The sequence below is a fragment of the Caretta caretta genome, chromosome 3, assembly GCF_965140235.1.
Source record: "Caretta caretta isolate rCarCar2 chromosome 3, rCarCar1.hap1, whole genome shotgun sequence".
Taxonomy (NCBI): domain Eukaryota; kingdom Metazoa; phylum Chordata; order Testudines; family Cheloniidae; genus Caretta; species Caretta caretta.
This window is the reverse complement of record NC_134208.1, coordinates 165,622,043-165,638,523: the sequence shown is the minus strand read 5'-3', so window position 1 is coordinate 165,638,523 and position 16,481 is coordinate 165,622,043. Positions and strand designations below refer to the sequence as shown.

At 40.0% G+C, this 16,481-nt stretch overlaps 1 protein-coding gene across 1 annotated transcript in view; it reads right to left on the bottom strand.

Moving 5' to 3' along the window:
• USH2A (usherin) overlaps positions 1-16,481 on the bottom strand; it is a 580,026-nt gene that overhangs the window by 213,176 nt on the left and 350,369 nt on the right. Inside the window, exon 37 of the mRNA XM_048843172.2 lies at positions 4,192-4,371. Coding sequence (XP_048699129.2) covers positions 4,192-4,371 — 180 coding nt within the window. The remainder of the gene's footprint in view (positions 1-4,191; positions 4,372-16,481) is intronic.

The window sequence follows — 16,481 nt, the reverse complement described above, 5'->3', positions numbered from 1 at the left end:
TCTTTGCACCAGTGATGGTATGCATCTTCCTCTCTGTTTGTACACCATCTAGTGCAATGTCACCCTGATACAGAGAGAGGTCTTTGGGTGCTACCATATCACAAATAAATAATACTTATTAATATATGCATACTATGTAAAGGGGATTTTGTTTGCAGTTTACATTTTGTATTTTTTATATCATTTTCAAACCTTAAATGCATTTAGCTAATTCAATTAATTTTAAAACAATTTTATTTCCAGCATTTTTTATTAGCTTAAAACCTCAAAATGGTGCAGAGGCTTGTTAACAAGTACCTTTTACAACTTCTACCAAAGCAGTTTAGGATAAGATAAATAGAATGAATTTATTCTTTTTGGGAAAATAGAAAACTCAGAAGAAATCTGTTTCTACCTCTGCGGTATGAAATTTGTCACTAATCATTTTAAACTATGCCCTTTTATGCTTCTTCTGTCTCTTTTTGCTTTCTGTGCAGTTCTTTGATGTAACAAAGACAGTTTCAGACAAGATTTCAGTTCTTCTGGAAAAAAATAAGCTTTAAGTCTTGAGGCAAAATGCAGTGTATTTAAAATTTATACACTCCATAATGCCTTTGTTCTGAACTTGAACATCCTGCAAAACTTCTCTGCTTTCTTTGCCTTCCAACTCTAAGATAATTTGTTCTCCTGGTTTCAGCTTATTATTATGCAAAAGTGACTTTAACTCGTGGTTCCATCATTTAACTACATGCACAGTCATGGCTGACCCTTTCTGATCAATTGCCAATCCATACAGGTTTGACTGATAAAAGAGCCAATTAGATTTAAGCAAATTAAGGGACATCACCAATGTCAACCACTTATTAAACTGAATGCTGAATTCCATGCATACAAAACACTAATGCACCAAGTCCCATTAAGAGTTGAAATCCTAACCCCATTAGTAACTCTGGACCGCTACAGGGTAAGGGGTCAAAAGAAAGTTTCATATTTATGGATTAACATTTGGATTCAATTTTTATTTTATTTTTTAATTCTTTTCCAAGAACTCTTGAACCTGAATTGCAATTCTAGTCAAGCACTTATATAAAATATATTCTTTATTTCTGAGATGGGTTTTTTTGGGTTTTTTTTAAAGTATTGAATTTAAGCATTGCAACTCGGTTTGGTATTTTAAGTAAACTCAAAGAACTGCATTCCCAGTAATTAAGATGATAGATTTTCTTAAGTAACTGATAAGACCAATATGCATAATAGTACATGGCTTAATAAAGTATAATATATTTCAAACAAAAATCAAAGAAAACAAAGACACCTTGTCTGAAAATTAGTGAATCAACTGAAAAAATACCCACTATTTAATAGTATTGATTTGTTGTGACTATTAAGATAGAATTCTCATTTGTTCTCTACCTTTCCACCTGATTTATGGCCTTTTATCATACTCTATAATGTATTCTCCATAGTGCATATTTTTGAACAGTAGAGTTTTTTGTGCTCCTTGAAAAGTTATTGCTACAGTTTTGCACCCACTAAAAGACTATAATTAATCTTTATGTATTTAGGTCTCAACCCCCATACATTACTAAATACTATAAACCTTGTAGTGTTCCAGAGACCACCCTCCCTTTTTAGGCAATCTTCTGTCCAAAGAAACCCTTTCCCTGTCCAAGTATCTCCAAATGTATTAAGTAAAACTCTTCACCATCTTTGCTACACACCACTTAATCAAGCAATTTTTGTCACTCCCTTGTGTGATGAGTTACGACAGGTGGCTCTATATTCCTGATCACACTTTTTAAACACTTCTGTATGAAACAATGCTTCTGTCACTATTTCCCACGGATATAGTCTTAAATTTCATTGATCAAGAACCATGGAGGTTAAAAGATGGAGTCTAAGATAGGGTCAAATCCTGCCATCATGTACACAGTTCAAGGACATGCATGGGTATAAATTATCAGAATTTGACCCACAGTTTTTATCTATAACCGTGCAGAATCAAATCCTGCAGCCTTGTTTCATTCCTTGGGGTCAAGCAAAACTCCCACTGATATCAATGAGTGAAATCCCAGCCCCTGTGAAGTCAGTGGCAAAATTTCCATTTACTTCAATGGGGCCAGTATTCCACCCTATAACTTCAATGTACAGGATTTGTCCCACTGATAAATAACTATTACACTTAGAATATAGCATTATGAATTAGAATGTTATTGCATTCAAATTAAACAGTGATTATAATAAAACATAATGGAAAGGTAAATATGGATTATAGAATGTCATATATATCAGTACTTCTTTCATATGCACTGATTCATTTATTATTCATTTCAGTATGGCTCACAATCCAGTGGAAAATGGTATGGAAGATTTCTTTAATAACTCTCAGTGCTAATTTAATTCTACTTAAACACACATATTCTAGTGAATGCCACATGCTTTCAGCATGATTTTATGTGTAAATCAGGATAATATGTTTTCAGATCATTAAGTAAAAGGAAGCATGAACTAAAACCTATTTAATCAATGAGGTATTGCTTTTAAACTACCACAAGGTCATAAAAAAGATAATTTCAAAGCTATAAGTTTCCTAATTGTAATCAACAACAATCTAATGATGAAAGAAAGTATATCCTAATGGCTATCATAAACTTGTGCACATCCTTGCCTATCTTCAGAGATCCTGTATCTTTTCATTTTTTAAAACTGTCAGCACCAAATTTCTGATTTCTTCCTTCAAATCGAACAATCACACACAGATTAAATGCGATGTTAATGGATAGCTTCAATAAACAATTTTTCTCCAATTTAGTTTATTATAATAAAACCATATTTTTGTTTCTTAGCATTGGATAGAGGTTAGTCCACTATTAGAAGTGTATAGTATATTATGTGAATTGATCCTCTTTTCCTGTTGAAGAATTGTCCATACACAGTTTACAATTTTTCCTTAGTCAAAGTTATTTGCAACACATTTGTTTACAAACAATTTTTGGTCAGTACATTATTTGCAAACATATCGTTGTGAGTATTATTTGATATTTGTGTTATGTTGGCTAGTTTTTACTGTATATGTAGGTTCCCTGGCATTGTTCCTGGTCCTTTGCTCCATAAATATACTACTAAGGATCAGCCTGTTGTTTAGCTCTCATTTATAGATTCAAAATTCACTTTTAGGAATATTCACTTACATTTCACTGTTTCTGCAAACATTCCTGCTAGAAAATTCATTCATTAGAATATTAATATAAAGACAATACAAAAGGGACACAAACCCATCTGATGTGAATTCAGGCTTTCATTTCAGTGAGTATTCAGATAAAATGTTTGCAGGTATTTGTTCTGCTGTGGTATGAAGCATATTTCAAACCTTTCTTGATCAATAACTTACCAAAAGTGCACTGGATCCTCACCTGGTGTAAATCAGCATAGTTCCATTGATTTCAGTAGATCTACACCAATTTGTGATTCCAGCCAGTATGCTGCTGAAACTGAACTTTACCATTAACAAACCAACCACTTCAAAATATATCCAACCTATACTGTTCTTGTGCATACCTTACACTTTCTATACAAAATCTGATTACCCTCTGCAGCCTGCGCACTTATCTAGGTTCTTGTATCAGACTAGCCTATCACTATACTAGCTGAGTGCCTCTTGCAAATTAACAAAAAATGCAGGACATTTCACATTCACACACACAAACTTATGGCTATCTACCTCTGCCCAGATATCTTACAGTTTTTAAGATGTGCAATAGGCAGTATTAGAAGCTGAACCCAACGTTTTGCGAGCAACAGTTGCTAACGCAAACGTTCCTCTGAACTTCAAATACTACGGGCTTGGCTACACTTACATTTTATAGCGCTCTAACTTGCTGGCTCAGGGGTGTGAAAAATCACCCTTCTGAGCGCAGCAAGTCAGAGTGCTTTAAAGCACTAGTGTAAACAGGCTCCCAGCACTCGGAGCTTATGCCCTCGTGGAGGTGGATTACCAGGAGCGCTGGGAGAGCTCTCTTCCAGCGCTCGCACGCGACCACACTCACACTTCAAAGTGCTGACGCGGGAGCGCTCTCACGACAGCACTTTGAAGTTTCCAGTGTAGCCAGGCCCTCAGTTGCAATAATAAACAATGTGTTCAACAGAACAACACAGCACAACATAACGGTATATTTGTAACATGCAGAGTAACAGAACTTTTTTTCTACTTACCCCCTGGAGGCATGGCTATTGTTATGGGATCACTTATCACGCAGCCTTGGCTATTGGAAGCATTTACTTGTATAGTGTAGTTAGCAAATGGAATCAGTCCTCTAATGGGCACCCATATGTTGGATTCTTTGCTGCTGTGTAAGATCTTTGTGCCATTTACAATAGTGTAATTAGCACTAGCTGTTCAAAACAAAAAGGTGGGGAGAACAATAGTTAGGTTTTATACCTACTGCAATTCCTATTCTTTATGGACCAAGGTCTGACGCTACTGGTGCCAATGCGGATTTTGCCATTGACTTCAATGGGAGGAAGCGATGACCCCATTTGAACATTTAATATTTTGTGCCCAATTTTCTCCTTTCTTCATGAATAGCTTGTGGTATTTGTAAGGTACCATAAGAACTAACCATACAGTACAGAAAGAGATTGCTATAGGCTGAAAACATGGGCCAACATTTGAGAGTCATTAGTGTTCTGACTGTTGCTTCAGAGCTGTTCAAATGAGCAGGATCATTCAAAAAGTTTAGGGATGAAATCCTGGACCCATAGAAGTCAACAGCAAAATTCTCATTGACTTAATGGGGCCAGGATTTCTGCCTAGAAATTTGTACTTCCATCAAAGCGGTAGATCACTCCCATTTGCATATGTGAGAACTACAAACGTTGGTTGAAAAGTACATGGACTCAAATGTGATCTTGGATCTAGTGCCTAGTGAAGGAGGAACAAAGATTGACAGTATTCTATTTTATGAAGTGTCCAAAGGAACCTACAGGCTTTCAGTTGAACTGGGAGATTTGCATGACTAAATCCCTTAGGCCTCTTGGAAAATCCAACCCTTTCATACATCCCAAAACCCAAAAGCCCTGAGATGAGAGAGAAGAGAATAGGGAATTTGCACTTAGGTATATGAGAGCAAAACTGGGCTCATTTACTGTCCAATGTTTTGAACGTGTAAAATGCTATACAGGTGATAATATGATCATCACCATCTCCCATTAAAGTCAATGTGAATTTTGCATAAAAATCAGTGGTAGGGTCACAGAAGTGTTCAAATACCGCAGTGACAAGTATCTGATTAGACAGAATATCTAATAGCTGAATGGAAAGATGTAGGATTTTAAAATATCTGGAATAAAGGCAATATGAGTTGTAATTCTCAAAAGAAGTGTTCTCCAGTTCTCCAGTCTGAGTCCACTGCAAAACCAAAATACAACAGATATACATATTTCAAAATAATAATAATAATACAAACAAATTCTGTTCTAGTTACACCTTTGTGAACACTCACTGGGCTCCATTCTTCTCTGTGTATGTTTAATATGCACTGTTAAAACTGAGCACATTGTTATGCTTGAAGCAGTTCTTCAAACACCACTTTCAATAGCACTTCCAACACATTCAGTTACATCCTCACACACAGTAGTAAACTCAGGCCAGCGCACACTCTGAGTGTTCTCTCTATGCAACTATCATATGTTGATTTGGTGATTCTTACAAACATTTTGTAATTCACTTAAAGGTATTGGCCCCAAATTGCAGCCATGCCACTTTCTTGATGTCAACAGAATTGCTTGGGTGGAATTTAGGGCACAGTTTTGATTATTCCATAGCTAAAGTTTTGTAAATTTATTTCCTCTTGTGTTTTTAACTTTTAGTCTTGCATTCCTTTTTTCAGGCTCCACTGAAGTCCAATTTATCTGTTGGCCAAATTCTGCCTCCATTACAATACCACTAAGCAACACAATGTACCTCAGGGACAGATGCTGATCTCATTTGCACTAGCGTAAATTCAAGTAACTTCACTGAAGTTAATAAATTTAATCTGGATTACACCAGTGGAACTGAGAACAGAACTATGCCAAAAGACCCTATTTTACATGCTGTAATGAGGAACGCATTTTGTCTCATGCAAGAAATCTGGCCTAACAACTCTTCACATTCCACAAAAGGTACAGATAAACTTCGGCAAAAGTAGCATTATTCACCTGAGACCATCCCTATGCAACCTCACACATTCTACTCCTGCTAGAAGGGAATTGTGAATGGGGCCACTGCTTGATCTGGGTGTCTGTATATGCATCTCAAACCCCTATATGCCTCTCAATGAAGCAGTCTCTCTTTGTATTTGTGCTTTCACTACTGTGTTATGAAGAACAGTGAAAGAACAGAAAACACAGTAAAGTGCAAACTCCAACTCCATATACACATACAAGCCCTAATTTCTGTCGTCTACCTAAGGGCTTATCTGGGCTATGATAAAAGGTATATATTTAAAACCTGCTAGTGAAGATGTTCTCATGAATAAGTTTTAAATACCTAGTGTAGACAAAGCACGATGTATTTTAACACATTAGACCTTCATATTGTAACACAGGCTCCCCAAGGTTCACCTCACTCAACTAATGTGTTAAAATGTATCTTGCCCAGTCTACACTAGGGTTTTTAAATGTGTTAACACCTTTCATGCTAGACCATACAAGCCCTAGATGAGCACACATAATTTCCCTGCTCACTTGTTTGTGTTCCTTATTTTTTAAATCTCTTTCCAGATAGGTAACAAGCAACAGTATCTTATTTTTAAAAATGCAGTTTAGGGGGAACAAATCGACAAGGCAACACTTTGTTCTAAGTTGTCAGGATAACAGCATTAATACACAGTAATTATACAATTAGTTGTAACATTAAGTTCTAGTTATAGCAGAATGATTACTCGGCAATTATAAGAAGTATATAATTACTCAATAATTATGAGAAGTATGTAATTATATAACCATTCTATTCAGCTCAAAAATGAACTTGCACATTTACAATGAGTTAGACAACACAGCAATTCAGATTCTTCACTGCTTTATATATTTATAAACTGAAGAGCACCAACCATTTTCCTAACACAGACCAAGAGTTTCTTATTGCCATTCCCAGCCAAGCTACTTACAGCTACTAGCAAAAATAAAATATTAGAAAAATATTTTTAAAATGCAGGTCCTCAAATTGCTCCTGCTGGGAGTGACATACAATGTGCAGCTTTACCACTTTTCACTGCATAAACTTTGCTTTCAGTGGGCTGGAAAATGCAGCCGCATTGGTTCAGCCTGACAGAAAGTGCTATGATGATAAGCATTTCATATCACCCTATGTCATTCCTGCCTAGTCTGCCTCAGCTTGGTCCTTATTTGGGAGTATAAGTAGATTGTACATCTCTCTTTCCAGTTTTCATGTGTGTCCACCCCTCCACCCCTCTCTTAGTTCCAATCTCAGCTTCCTACAAAGGGTGCCATATTCCACTGTGAACAATAGTTTGAGACGCTGTTAAATCCTTAAGGGGAGTGGTTTCACTTTGGTCAAACAGTCAACCTCACAGTACCTGGCATGCCTCACAGTACCTGGCATGACCAATCGCTGATGCTTCATTAGAAAAGTTCCCATCACCACCTTGCTGACATGCCCATTCTGGAGGAGCATTCCCAAGTAGGAAGAAAATAGCTTCCCCCCGAGCCTGCCAATCTTCCCCCTGAATGGCCTGCACTGCTCTCAGAGATATGAACCCCTCCACACATACATGCACAGCTCTTCTTCACCATCCCAGGTTTCCCCAGGTTCCTTGATCTTACTCATTCCCAGAAGGACTTTCTTCCAGTCAGGCTCTCTCCTTTTCTCCCCAACTCTGCCTGATTCTGATCTCATTTACAGTTTTTTGCACCAACGTAACTTCACTGACTCCAATGGAGTCACTCCTCATTTACACCAGGACCAGTCCTCATGATTCTTTCCCCTCCCAGCCACCTGGATGAAGCCTGGATTTTTTCTCTCTTGACTTACTGCTGCTACCTATATTGTTACATGCGGATCATAAGGATCCTGCCTTAATATAGCTCTTCCCCCATCTCTGTGTTTTATCATGTCATTATGATGATACTCAAAGACCCTCCAACTAAAGGCTACCAAAAATAAGTTTACTTTCTCACTTTCTGTTAAAAACGAACAATATCTATCTACAAACACAGAAAAGAATGCAGAACAAGAAAAAAGTAAGGTAGTAAAAACATCCTTTTATAACTTATAGACATTCCACCTGTACATCACTGTAAAAAAAGTGTAAAGCTTTACACAGCATTCTAGTTGGGGGTGTTTCTAGTTGAAGGGTCTCTGTATCATTAGAAGTACAGTTCAAAAGGGGTTCCAAAGCAGCTGCACATCCTTTCTATTGAATACCAGTGTAAATAGGTGCATAAAATTCATGCAGCTTGGTGGTGCGTAAATTAATGCTGTCCTGGGTACATCATCCTATGGGGTTCACTAGATTGAAATAACATAAATGGGTATCCTTTTCCATTCTTGTTATAATCATTGTCACAAGAATTTTAATGCCTCATATATTCCGTAATTTTTTTCTGTGTGCTGTACTGCTCTAACCTTTTCAATATTCTGTAATTTGACTGGCTGGCCATTTCAAGTTCTCTCCTTTTTACGGCCTTATTAACTTGTGGGGAAGAGGTGAAATGGACAGCCAATCAGAATACATAATATTGCAAAGGTTACAGTAGTACAGTATTGTACCAGCAGACACAGAATACTGTATATTAGGTATTAGCATTCTGATATCTTATTCATGTGACAAAGGTTGTAACGAGAACAGAAATGGCATAACATGAAACCATTCTCACGACTAAGACTATAATGAGAAAGGAAGTAAAATAACCCAAATACATTCTTCTAACATTCAAAAACTGTATTTTTGTAGGAATGTTTCTCTTTTAAGGTAGCCTTCCCCATCTGGATAAAAATTTATACTTTGAGGTATAAAAGATGTTAAATTGAAAAACTGCATCCTGTACACAAAATGACAAAAGTACATTCTGTATCAAGTGGGCACACCTTCCTCAAGGAGCATTGGGTATATTTATTACTATTATTATTGAGGTCCTTGATTACTAAGGCAATAAATTTTCAATGCCAAGCAGTTTACTGAGAGTGTGGAAATTTGGGGTAGGAATTTTCGAAGTTCGTTTCCACTCTCTGTGGACATTAAAGAACCCATGATGCTTTTTCATAAGAGCACTGTTTTTTTCCCTGGCTTGGCGTTCCTGGATTAAAAAAATTTCTCTCCCCACCCCTGCGGGCAGCGTGTTGTATGCTGGTTGACTGCTGTTCTCTACCCTAGAAGGGGCTACATTTTACATGTATGATATGTGAAAAGTGCTGTGAAATCATTCAAGATGAAAGGCACTCTATAAAAATAAAGTACTTATGCTCACATACATATTTAATACTAGATTGTTTCCTTTTAACATTATGTTAGCGTCCCAGAAAATATGGTGTTTTTGTCACATTCTAGTCACAAAGACAAGATAACAAATATTTTCTACTACTGTACTTCAGACGGCACCTTATTTGGTGAGACTGAGTTTAAGGCTGTTTCATGTTCTGAAACATGATTTCTGACTTCTACTGTTCTTATATAGGGCCAGATTCTGATATGCTTACTTACATTGAGTAGAATCTTGCTCCACAAATACTCACATTGACTTCAGTGGGACTGCTCATGCTGTAAGGTGCTACTAAATGAGTTATAGTATCATAGAACTTTCACTGAGGATCTCAAAGCACTACACAAACATTATCTAATGAACCTGCAGAACACTCTATGCTTATTTTTATACCTATTTTACATGTGGGCAAACAGGGATACAGAGGTTAAGTGTCTTATCTCAAGTCACAAAAACAGTAAGTGGCAGAACTGGGAACTGACTCCAGCTGTTCTCATGACCAGACTACCGGTTTAACTACTATATAACATTGCCTCCTTATGTACCTACAGCAAAAAATATATATATATATATTTCCCCCTGAAATTTTGGATCGATGAATACTGGACCCAAATTGTATTTAGACTTCAATATAAATTATTTGTGAATAGAAAGAATATGAAGAGCCAAATAACCATACAAGCCCTCTACCCTTCCCATGAAGGAAAATCTAAAACTCCACAAAACCTCCTTCTCTTCTCACAATCCCACACCTTCAACCTCAACAACTTAATCTTCCAGAACGATGTCCTGCCTTACCAGTTAGCCACCCGCCTCCTTACCCTCACGTCTTCATTTGATTACAAACCCTGTATCAACTCCCTCCCTTCACAGAAATAATCACTCAATTCACCTTGCCCTCACTCAACACTTCTCTCTCTCTCTCTCTCTGATCATTTAATGTCCATGTTACCATTTTCTAACCTCCTTCAACATGGCTTACCAACACTCATCAACTCTCTCCCCACTTGGCCCTTCCACAACCTCCAATCCATTGAAGTCCATGGCTTCTCAACTGCTCTCAGACCCCTTTGACCTGTTTTCTCTCCTTTGCTGTTCCAGTTGTTGATTCCCCTCCCTCTGCTCTCTTTTTGTCCCTCTCCATGACCAAAAAGTCCATCCTTCCAACCCCAGGTGTGCCCAGACTTGTATTTCTCTCTATTTCTGGTTCTGTGCCACTGAACACCTCTGGACAAAGTCCTGTGACCATAGAGACTCCCTCCACTACAAGTTTGTTCTATCTTCCATTGATTCCGCCGTATTGTCCAGCACTCATGAATTCCATTCCCAAAGCCCCAGCTGCATATTTACTGCCACCTAAAATCCTCCCTCCACCACTCTCTCCTCCCCTTATGTTTCTAGTATAGTATTTAGAATTAAAAACAAAAGACATTACAGATTGATTTTATGCCATTAAGAAAGCATATTATATTTCCCCCCATTTTTATTTGGGTGGATATCACATACTATTAACTGTTTTTTCAGTGTCTTCCCAATTACCATAACTATTTTTAAAGTGTGAGTTTTCTGTTTTTCAGTTTGAGTTATTGTTCCTCTTTTCAACAAATTGTTATTTTTCCAGATGAGTGCACTGCCACCTTTGTCTCTATCAACTGAGCAGCTATTTGTTCCTCTGCTCTTGGAGTTGGCGGATGTGTTGTTCTTACACATAGATCATGGTCTCAAGCCTTGAAACTGTGCTCTGTAATTGAGAGTCTCTCTTATCATAGGCTACCCTTATTCCCATTTTGAGGGCTTGGAGACGGTTGCTGGATGTTATGAGAGCTCCTTATAAAAGATGGGTAGCTCAACGTTAACTGTGATAAAATGGCAAATCCAACTACCGCTATCAATCCTAAATGAGCATCTACTCTTATTAATAATGAATAGCTTCCAACTTTTGTATGATCCTTGAACTGAAAGCACTTTTCCTTTTTTTTTTACACTTTTCCATGATAATTAAAACATGTTATAGTTTTAAAAATGAAAGGTACAGAATATTTAAAGAATAAAGAGAAAGGGCATATGGCCCCTCACAGCAGACGACTCAGAGTCTAAACTCTTGAGTTCCATTCCTGAGCACAGCATTCAGTCTCTCTCTGATTTAGTTTCCCCCTCTGTCAATTGAGGCTAATACTACCTACCTATCTGACAGGGCTGTGGTGATCAATAAGGTTTGTGAAGTACTTTCAGAGCCCCAAACAAAGAGCCCTTGTAAAGGGAAAGTATTATTATCAATGCATGAAAATTCCTGCTTATTCTTATCAGTGCAAACAAGTCTAAATCCTAACGTGGCAAATGGGAAGGGGCATGTCTTTATTTGCTCACTCCTTTTTATGGACTAGACCGGGGCGGGCAAACTTTTTGGCCTGAGGGCCAAATCGGGTTTCCACAATTGTATGGAGGGTGGTTGGGGGGGCTGTGTCTCCCCAAACAGCCAGGCGTGGCCCAGCCCCCGCCTCCTATCCAATCTCTCCCCACGCCCCGCTTCTCGCCCCAATGGCTCCCCCGGGACTCCTGCTCCATCCAACCTTCCCTGTCCCCTGACAGCCCCTCTGGGACTCCTACCCCATCCACCACTTCCTGCTCCCTGTCCCCTGACCACCCCAGGACCCGCAACCCTGACTGTCCCCTGCAGCCCCATCCAACCCCACCTTTCATTCCTGACTTGCCCCCCGGGACCTCTGCCCCATCTAACCACCCCTTCTCTCTGTCCTGACCGCCCCTGGAACCCCTGCCCCTGAGTGCCTCCTGCCGCCCCATCCAACCCCCGCTCCTTCCTGACTGCCCCCCCGGGACCCCTGCCCCATCCAACCCCCCTGTGCCCTGCCCTCTGACCGCCCCAACCCTTATCCACACCCCCACTCCCTGACCACCACCCCCAACTTCCCAGCCCTCTATCCACCCCACCCCCAGCTCCCTGCCCCCTAACCATGCTGCCTGGAGCACCGAACGCTGGCGGTGAGTCTGCAACTGTGCGGTCCGGCTGCCAGAGCGTTGCGCTGGCGGTGCGGCATGCTGAGGCTGCGGGGGAGAGGGAACAGAAGGGCTGGAGACTAGCCTCCCAGGCCAGGAGCTCAGGGGTCGGGCAGGAGGGTCCCGTGGGCTGGATGTGGCCCACAGGCCGTAGTTTGCCCACCTCTGGACTAGACTGTGGGCAGAATTCACAGGCTAGTCTAAGGATGAAGTGCCAAAGCAGGAGCTCCTGCAGGAAACATGCCTCAGGCCGGCACATGGGTTTCAGGGGGGAACCAACTGCTTAGAATGAAACATGTATCTGTTCCTTCATCAGCCTGCTTTGCTAGCTGATGCAGGGAAGTAAGGGTCATGGCTAGCGGAGGTGAGCAAAGTCCTTACACTCAATGGATGACTACCATTTGGGCCTATCCCCAGTTCAAGGTGGGAGAAAGTTCCTTGGACACTCTCACCTACTTCTTGCTCATCCAACTGAGTCACAAGAGTCTTGCCAGTGAAAAACCTGTGTGTTCACACCCTAACTTTCCTTGGCTGTTTGTAAGTGGAAAAATCTGTCAGGGAAGAGAAAGTTCTCCTCTTTGAATGAACTATTTACTACTTTCTTACTGTCATTTAAATCATCTACACCCCTTGCACCTGAGCCTCTCACATTACTAAGAGCTTCTATTTCTTACAGTACAGCAAGAAGAGTGCTGAAGCTACTGCATAAGGACATCCATTATTGTTATTTAGTATTTCTACTGCAGTCACATCTAGGGGCACCAATCAAGAAAGAGGGCCTCATTGTGCTAGGCACTGTACATACACACCATGAAAACACAGACCTGACCTAAAGAGCTCATGATCCAGCTTTTTGTTTCCAACATGCAGAGTTTAGCTAATAGTGGGGTGCACGATAACCAGGAACAAAAATTTCTGCAGTGCCTACATTAGCATTTAGAATGGTGTTAGTTAACTGAGAATCAGTGAATTCAAATTAAAACGCGAGTAAAAAACCTCCAGTCTTGACAGACCCCTAGAGTGGGATAAGTATAAAATTGCAGAACTACTAACTGGTATGTAACCTATTGCATAAATCCGCCCCTGTACCAGATGGCCAGAGGATAGCTAATGTAATGCCAATTTTTAAAAAGGTTCCAGAGGTGATCCTGGCAATTACTGGCCAGTGAGCTAACATCAATACCATGCATATTGGTTGAAAGAATAGAATTATCATAAATGAACATGATATGTTGGGAAAGTCAACAGGGCTTTTGTTAAGTGAAATCATGCCTTGTGAAACTATTAGAATTCTTTGAGGGTGTCAACAAGCATGTGGGAAAGGGTGATCCAGTTGATCCACTGTACTTGGACTCTCAGACAGGTTTTGTCAAGGTCTGTAGCAGGGTTGCTGGATCAGTCAGAAGGCCTTTAGACTCCAACCTCAGTATCTCTTTTCTCCCAGTGTGTCCAAGACCCTGGATGGGGTTCAACTGAGTCAATTTCCTTGGCAGTAAACCCCTGGCCTTTCCTGTCACAGTGCTAGGCGTAGGGAATCTGAGGTGAGAAGGGGGACTCCTGTCCTCCTGCTCCTCTGGGTCCCAGCCCTTTGCCCTAAAAATGTGACAGCATGGGCTGGCCTATGTATGGCCCACCTCCTGTTCTCCTTCCCCGGGCTACTTCCTACCCCATCCGATGTCTCAGCTCGGGGCATGGCTGGTGTCTGAGTATAGTGCTTTGCTCTAAATCCTCAGAGTCTCAGAGCTGATGCTGGCAACCTCTACCTCTGGCATGTTGTCTCAAAGAAATATGGGAAAGACTCACATCCAGACCTCCTGAGTAAGAGCTCTTTCTCCTCCAGCTTCAGGGCAGTGCTCATCCTGGAAATGTCTTCTCTAGTCCTCCTGTCTGGGCTTCTGGAGCTCTTTTTTATACTGCTCTTTTCCCCAGGAGCATGCTTGCCAGTATCTGAGGGGCAGAGCTTTCCAGGCCCAGTACTGCTCCAGTTTTTCCCCTGCCACAGCCAGAGAGAGGAGTCTGTAAACCCCATAATATGGTCCCACAGCAAAGGCTCTTAGGCAAAGTAAGAAGTCATGGGATTAGAGGGAAGATCCTCTCATGGATCAGTAACTGATTAAAAAATAGGAAAGAAAGCGTAGGCATAAATGGTCAGTTTTCACAGTGAAGAGAGGTAAACAGCAGGGACCCCAAGGATCAGTTTTGGAAACAGTGCTGTTCAACATATTCATAAATGATCTGGAAAAGAGGGTAAGAACAGTGAGGTAAAAACATCTGCAGATGATGCAAAATTATTCAAGATAGTTAAGTCCAAATCTGACTGCAAAGAGTTACTGAGGGATCTCACAAAACTGGGTGACTGGGAAACAAAATGGCAGATGAAATTCAATATTGATAAGTGCAAAGAAATTCACATTGGAAAACCTAATCCCATCTATACGTGCAAAATGATGGGGTCTATATTAGCTGTTACTACTCAAGAAAGAGCTCTTGGAGTCCTCATGGATAGTTCTCTGAAAATATCTGCTTAATGTGCAGCATCAGTCAAAAAAGCAAACAAAATGTTAGAAACTATTGGGAAAGAGATAGATAATAAGACAGAAAATATCATGATGCCCCTATATAAATTCATGGTACACCCATGCCTTGAATACTGCATGCAGTTCTGGTTGCTCCATCTCAAAAAAAGATCTATTTGAACCAGAAGTAGTATGAAGAAGGGCAACAAAATGATTAGGGGCATGGAACAACTTCTGTCCAAGAAGAGATTTAAAAAACCAGACTCTTCAGCTTAGAAAAGACATCACTAAGGGATGATAAGATAGCAGTCTATAAAATAATGAATGGTGTAGAGAAAGTAAATAAGGAAGTGTTATTTACCCCTTAAGAACTCAGGGTCACCCAATGAAGAAGTAGTATTTCCTTATGTTTGTTTTTAATCTGCTGCCTATTAAGTAGATTAAAAACAAACATAAGGAAATACTACTTCCCACAATGCACAGTCAACCTGTGGAATTGCCAAGGGATATTGTGAGGCCAAAAGTATAACTGGGTTAAAAAAAGAATTAGAGAAGCTCACGGAGGATAGTCCATCAATGGCTATTAGCCGAGATGGTCAGAGATTCAACCCAATGCTCTGGGTATCCTAAACCTCTGATTTCCAGAAGCTGGGGTTGGATGACAGGGGATGGATCACTGGAAAACTGCCCTGTTTTGTTCACTCCCTCTGAAGCATCTGGCACTGGCCACTGTCAGAAGACAGGAAACTGGGCTAGATGGACCAATGGTCCGACCCTGCATGGCTGTTCTTTGGGAGGTTGCAGGTCTCCCAGAAACCTGTGCAGGGGAGAGGAAAATCTGTTTGCCCATTGGTGGGTACAACCAGCACCATGATGCTCACTGGGCTGTGATGTTAGCAGGATACCTGCATGGAATACAGTCTCTCTCAGGAGAACCCAAAATGTATATAAATGACTCTAAAGAAGCAAATAATAAAAATGTTTACATCATCTGTGATGTTGTACTGACAATATAGCTTATAACCATAGATTTCATCTATTTTGTTTGGGGTTTTATAGATGAGCCATGAGGTCTTGTAAATTTCCTCTCTATTTCAGGAGAAAGCTTATAGAATAAAAATATTTATAAGCAGTTAGGTTTACAAACATCAAGTCTTTATCTTTTAATGTCTCTGTCATCCTTCCTATAAGAAGCATCAGTACATAAATGGAGATTATTATCTGGTTTCTAAATCTGCGTTCATAATTCATGGCTGCCAATATGAATTTTCAGTTCTCGAGGGACGCTATCAGAAAGAGACTAGCTAAAGAGCACTGAGCAGGACTGGGGGTCTCAAATCCATAATCAAATATCTAGATTGATTGTGTCACTTGCACTTGTATTGATTTCAATTGGAAGAGCTGACCCAAGGGAATAATAACAATGGGGAATAAAACTGATTTAGGAGAACAAAATAAATCCTTCTGTGAGTGGTAATGAATTGGTACTAC